The sequence below is a fragment of the Pyxicephalus adspersus genome, chromosome 4 (genome assembly GCF_032062135.1).
Source record: "Pyxicephalus adspersus chromosome 4, UCB_Pads_2.0, whole genome shotgun sequence".
In the NCBI taxonomy this organism is placed as follows: Eukaryota; Metazoa; Chordata; class Amphibia; order Anura; family Pyxicephalidae; genus Pyxicephalus; species Pyxicephalus adspersus.
In genome coordinates this window covers 54,035,754-54,041,148 of record NC_092861.1, presented here as the reverse complement: position 1 = coordinate 54,041,148, position 5,395 = coordinate 54,035,754, and the positions used below count along the sequence as shown (strand labels likewise).

The following is a 5,395-nucleotide window of genomic DNA, read 5'->3' as shown; positions in this document are numbered from 1 at the left end:
ACCTGTTACCGGGAGCTTGTCTTGCAGAAGTTCTACACAGGTAGGGTTGCGAGTTCAAAGTATCTATATGGCTTTGGCATGCAAGAACTGAGTTCTAAATAGTTAGATCATTTTCACAGATCAAATCTGTGAAAGTAATAGGCTAGTGTGATATTCGTAAAAAAGAAAAAAAAAAATGACAGTAACTTGAGCAATGAAACTAGTCACTAGTTAACAGATATGTTACTAAATGCAAGGCAGTAAATGAAGCTGCATAAACTTCAGACTGAGCTTTCCTGGCTTGACCACAGTGTTTGTATAAAGAGTGCCTAACCCCCTTTTTTCTGCTAATGGATGTTCTTATTAAAACACCCTACTGCAATCTTAACAGCATGTTCCCATATATATTATTTGTTCGAAACAGAATTACACCACCAAGGTATTTCCCAAAAGGAAGGAAAAACAATATAAGATATTTAAAAAGCAATAACACTTACTTGTAAACACCACAACTAATATGATTGCCAGGTCAATGAAGAGAAACTGGAAGTCTCCTAAATTGCTGAGGATCTGGATAAACAAGCAGGAGAAACAAAATAAATTTAGTTTTTTTGCAGATCAGCAGCTGCTCAGTGCAATGCTAAAACAATGCAGTCTTTCAAATGACAAAGCTCCAAAAAAAAAATCTGCTGTGTTAAATAAAGAAAGAGATGGGGTGCATTGTTACAGCTGACAGGAGTTCTGACATTATTTATTAGAGAACATTGAATAGTGCAACAAATAAAACGCTGTGTATTCAGAGTCACTAATTTGCAAATACTCACAGAATAGAGAAGGGTGACTGTAAAATACTGGATAATACTGTACAAAGCCATGAACTTGAACACGCAAAAGGAAGTGATTAAAGCTGCACGACCTTCCCTACAAGGCAAGGAAGAGGGCATCAGATATAGTATGATAACTATCAGCTGTTGAGTGTATGAGCTAAAAAAGAAAAACTGGAACTTTTAATTAGGACATAAAAAAAATTAACATTAGCCACTTTTCTTACAATGAGAGGCTGTCCACAATCACAAGCCTTTCCATTACATTGTGCTGATTGTTGGCTCAGCAACATAACAGAATAGGGGAAACAGGTAACATAGTGTCAAAGTAGAAACACAGAAGTTAAACACAAACCTCTAATTAACTGTTCTTTTGACTATAATGCAGGTAAGTTTTATGATATTGTAAAAGCTTGAAATAAAACACCTTAAATTATAGATCTAACAGACCAACAAATAAGTGGTACTATACCGTATCAGGTTTGGCACACATTCAATGCTGGGAGTCCGGGAGGTGAAGGGGGATGCTACAGAAGCTTCTAACTCCGATAGTGATATCCCGCCATGAGCTCTCTTTAGTGCCTGTAATGATATCAACAAAATAGAAATTGAAATTTGATGCAGTTCATCAACAAACGTATATGTAAATAAGCCATTGTGAATACCTATTTCAAGATAAAATTTTTGATCCCTCCATTTTCAGTCACCTCTTAGGGCTTAATGACTGAATATATATAGAAGTTCAAGTGCTTGAATATAAACAAAAAGGCCCTTAATGCACAAGACATTTTCAGTATGCTTGCTGCAGCTGAATGGGGACTGATCACTTCACAGTGGAAAGAAATTGACTGCATGAAAAGAACATGAAGCAAATCTCTCAACTGTTACAAAAAGCGAAGGATGTTCAAGATTAAACATGATTTCACTTACTCCACAGTCATTTGCGCCATCTCCACACATGCCAACATAGTAACTGTAAAACAAGACAAGAAATTTCAGTAGTATTTAGTAATTCTGGAGACCATACAGGAAATGCCTGGTTAGAGCTGGCCGCATTTTATATAACGCAAGCATTTTATTACATGCTAAATTCTGCAAAGCAAAAAAAAAAAAAAACACACATGAGAAAAGGGTTCTGAGCTTTTGTTTAGACATCACTTTACATAATTAAAAGGCAAATATGCCCTAATAGATATTTCTGTTTTTAGAAGTCGCACAAAAATCATGTTGGCTTCTTCTGGCCATTACAATGCCAGAATGTTGGTGTAGTGAAGTTACATTACCTTTATTAAACTTGTGGGGGTGATCAGCAAAGGCAAGAACTACCAAAAAAGAAATGCTTCAACTGAAGAAGTATCTAAAACATAGGAGCACTATACACAAGAACACAAAATATTGCACTAACCTATACTGCTCATTGTTGTCTGTACTTCTATTGCTCCAATTTACCTCTAGCCAACAATCAGTCTGTTAGACTTAAAATGGCAAAACATGATCTTCTGGTGCTCTTTTTATAATGTATAGTAACTTTTCAATGGAGCTAAAGTTTGCAGATGCTACGTTATCATGAGCCAATTTAATTGCGCATTATGAATCAGAAGAAATTTCAGATACATACTTCAGTTTATACCAGACAAAAATCACTTGAGTGTTATTTTTTATATACCTGAAGTCCATGAAGATCTTTTGTATATATTTATGGGGACTAAACAAAGCCGTAAGTTAACTTAAAATGATGGAAGTTTAAAAAATGACTTACTCAACTTTCTGCAGTTCCTCCACCAACTGTGTCTTCTGATCAGGAGCCATCCTGGCAAACACTGTACCATGTAACACCAGCTACGAAAACATAAAACAATTAGGAAAACTGTACACAAATGCAGTTTCTAAATAACTATAATATCTAAATCTTAGATATGCTACACCTTTGGAAGCAGGTCCTGAAAGTGTTCCATAATAACTGAAAAAGATTTCCCATTCATCGCAAAATGGTAATCAACCGTCAGATCCTCATCCAGAGCGTCATTCACCGATTTCATAGGAGTATCCTGAAGACAAATTTGACAGAAGCCCAAAAATAATCACAACAATTACTATATATTAAATGTAAATGGTTTATAACATGTATGAAGTAAGAATGAAAGATTTTACGTGACTGTTGTCTATACATCAATATTAAAAAAAAAAAGTACTTTTATGCGACATGTTAACCTCCCTAGCAGTTCATTTCTTTCCGGTTTTATATGTCTAAAAGGGGTACATTGTTTTTCATGAAAATTTATTTTACAGTATAATTTAATAGTATAAGTATAATAAAGTTTGAAACACAAAATCATGTAAAAATAGTAAATTGAATAAATTAAAAAAATCTATATTTTTTTTAAAAAAATACATATAATACTCACTATTATATATACTGTAAAATAAATGTTCTTGAAAACAATGTACTAATTTTACACATATAAGTCCAATGTATTGCATTCAATACAGATATTTGCATTGAATGCAATACAAATAATGGTTTTTGAATTTCCCACCCTGCCCCGCCCCGCCGGGAACTCTGGGCGGAGGAAGAAACAACAACACAGAGATCGCGGCAAGATAGACGGCGCTGGACGCCAGTGGATTAGCTAAGGCTGTATTTACTATTACCTTCCATGGGTTTACCTACCCTGCGTGTGACTCGGGGTTACCGCTTTTAGCAACTTTTTTCTACCCCGAGTCACACTCGGGGTTACCGCTAGTGAGGTTAATAGGTAACAGCAAAGTCAGGTACAGGAAATCAAGCTAACTTCCACCCCTCAGTTAGTAATGGTCATCAATTTAAGAAAGAGGACTTACCTCTGTGTTAATTGGATTCAAACTGTTCCTTGGCATTGCGTCTGCATAGTGCCAGTTGATTGTGGCAGCCTGGCCATCCTTGGGAGGTAGTGCTTCGGCTACAATAACTTTATCATGAGGTAGAATCATCCCACAGTCCCGGGCAACAGAAATTGCAGTTAACATGTTGTCTCCTGTTAAAGAAGTCAGTACAAGTAAGTCATTAATACAATTACTAGTGTGTAGTCCTTAAAGAGGAATTCTACTTTATACCCTGCACCTGTTTTTCTATGCTATGTTAATATTTCTATACAATTCTACTGAGCATCAACTTTACTGATTTATTGCCCATGGATAAGAGAAATAATGGTTAAGAATTTCCCCCATCACTCACCAATCAACACATAGGCCCCCATCAGCAATACTGGAAAATTTGTCACCGACACACTAACAATTTGGGAAAAAAAAACTGAACAAGGGTTGACATCTTTTGCATATGGAAATAATGTGCCAGACATACAGCTGTTGATGTAGCCAGTTTGCTTATTCCTTAAACCAGTCTATGGCCAGAATATAGAATATTAAAGCAAAAACACAAATTATGGTTAACATTCCAATTAAGACTTTAAGCTAATGCAGTTACCAGGCTCTTCTGCAGCAATAAAATATATCCTTCAATAATGAATGTCACACTTTAATTTTTATTGAGAACATATAATAAACGCAATGTGTTTGAGTTTGTCAGCGTCTGCGTCAACAAATAGCACAAACCAATGACTTGGACAATGTACAGCTGTAGAAAAACAAGAAATGTGCCTGATTTTGGACATGGCTTGCAATTATTACATTGTTGATGCTGTTCTACTGTGTAATAGTGGGAACTTCAGGCAATCAGGTACTCTTCACACATTCAAATGTTTCTAAATTATATGCAACCTTTCCGCAGAGCAGGTGATGATCCCTCATAAATATTATGGTGAAATGTCAATACTGTACTGTATGTTTTGCAGTCATAACACCTTCCTATTCACCTATTAAAGCAAAGCGATCACCAAATTTTTAATTATAAGAAATGTTTTTTTTATCCCTTTTATATAATGGAAACAATGTTTCCTCCCATTCAAAAAGGAAACTGGCAGCATCCTAGGATACTTGTGCCAGGAGGCTGTGGGCTGCTCTTTCTGTACATAGCCTAGATCGGGCCTTTCCTATAATGTGGGGGGAGCACATCACCCAATCACACTGCGCCTGTGCAGTGGAAGTTCGGGTGAAATGAATAACCCAGAAGAAAGAAAAGAAGATGGTGCACTTCATTCTGTCCATCGCCATTAAGAAAAGAGAAGCTGAGACAGTATGGGAATTACTGGGATCTGTTTGTAGAAAATGAGGACTTTTGGCCAGTAAAGGTAAGTGATCCCCCACCACCTCTGTGAAAGTTTCACTTTAGGTAAGAGCATTTTATATACTGATAAACACAAATGAACAGTGTCAAAACCACTGGAGTCAAAATTCTTTGACCTCACCTGTGACCATGACCATACGGATGTTGGCTTTGCGAAGATCTTCAAGTACACCTGGAGTCTCAGGTTTTAGTTTATTTTGCATAATAATCAATCCCAAGAACGTCATATTGTTTTCAATGGCATCTCTGCAACAAGTTGAATGAAACGGAAATTATTTCTGCCAAAACTTCTATTAGTTTTGTAGTAAAAAATATTAGTAACTTGTAAATAGTGAGACTCACAGTCAGGTTTAACACAAGGATAGTGAAA

At 36.1% G+C, this 5,395-nt stretch overlaps 1 protein-coding gene across 1 annotated transcript in view; it reads right to left on the bottom strand.

Moving 5' to 3' along the window:
- Window positions 1-5,395, bottom strand: part of ATP13A3 (ATPase 13A3) — a 60,857-nt gene that overhangs the window by 10,330 nt on the left and 45,132 nt on the right. The window contains exons 20-27 of the mRNA XM_072408209.1: window positions 5,147-5,271; window positions 3,645-3,817; window positions 2,729-2,851; window positions 2,563-2,642; window positions 1,734-1,776; window positions 1,276-1,385; window positions 804-900; window positions 477-549 (exon numbers count right to left, since the gene is read on the bottom strand). Of these exons, the coding sequence (XP_072264310.1) occupies window positions 477-549; window positions 804-900; window positions 1,276-1,385; window positions 1,734-1,776; window positions 2,563-2,642; window positions 2,729-2,851; window positions 3,645-3,817; window positions 5,147-5,271 (824 nt within the window). The remainder of the gene's footprint in view (window positions 1-476; window positions 550-803; window positions 901-1,275; window positions 1,386-1,733; window positions 1,777-2,562; window positions 2,643-2,728; window positions 2,852-3,644; window positions 3,818-5,146; window positions 5,272-5,395) is intronic.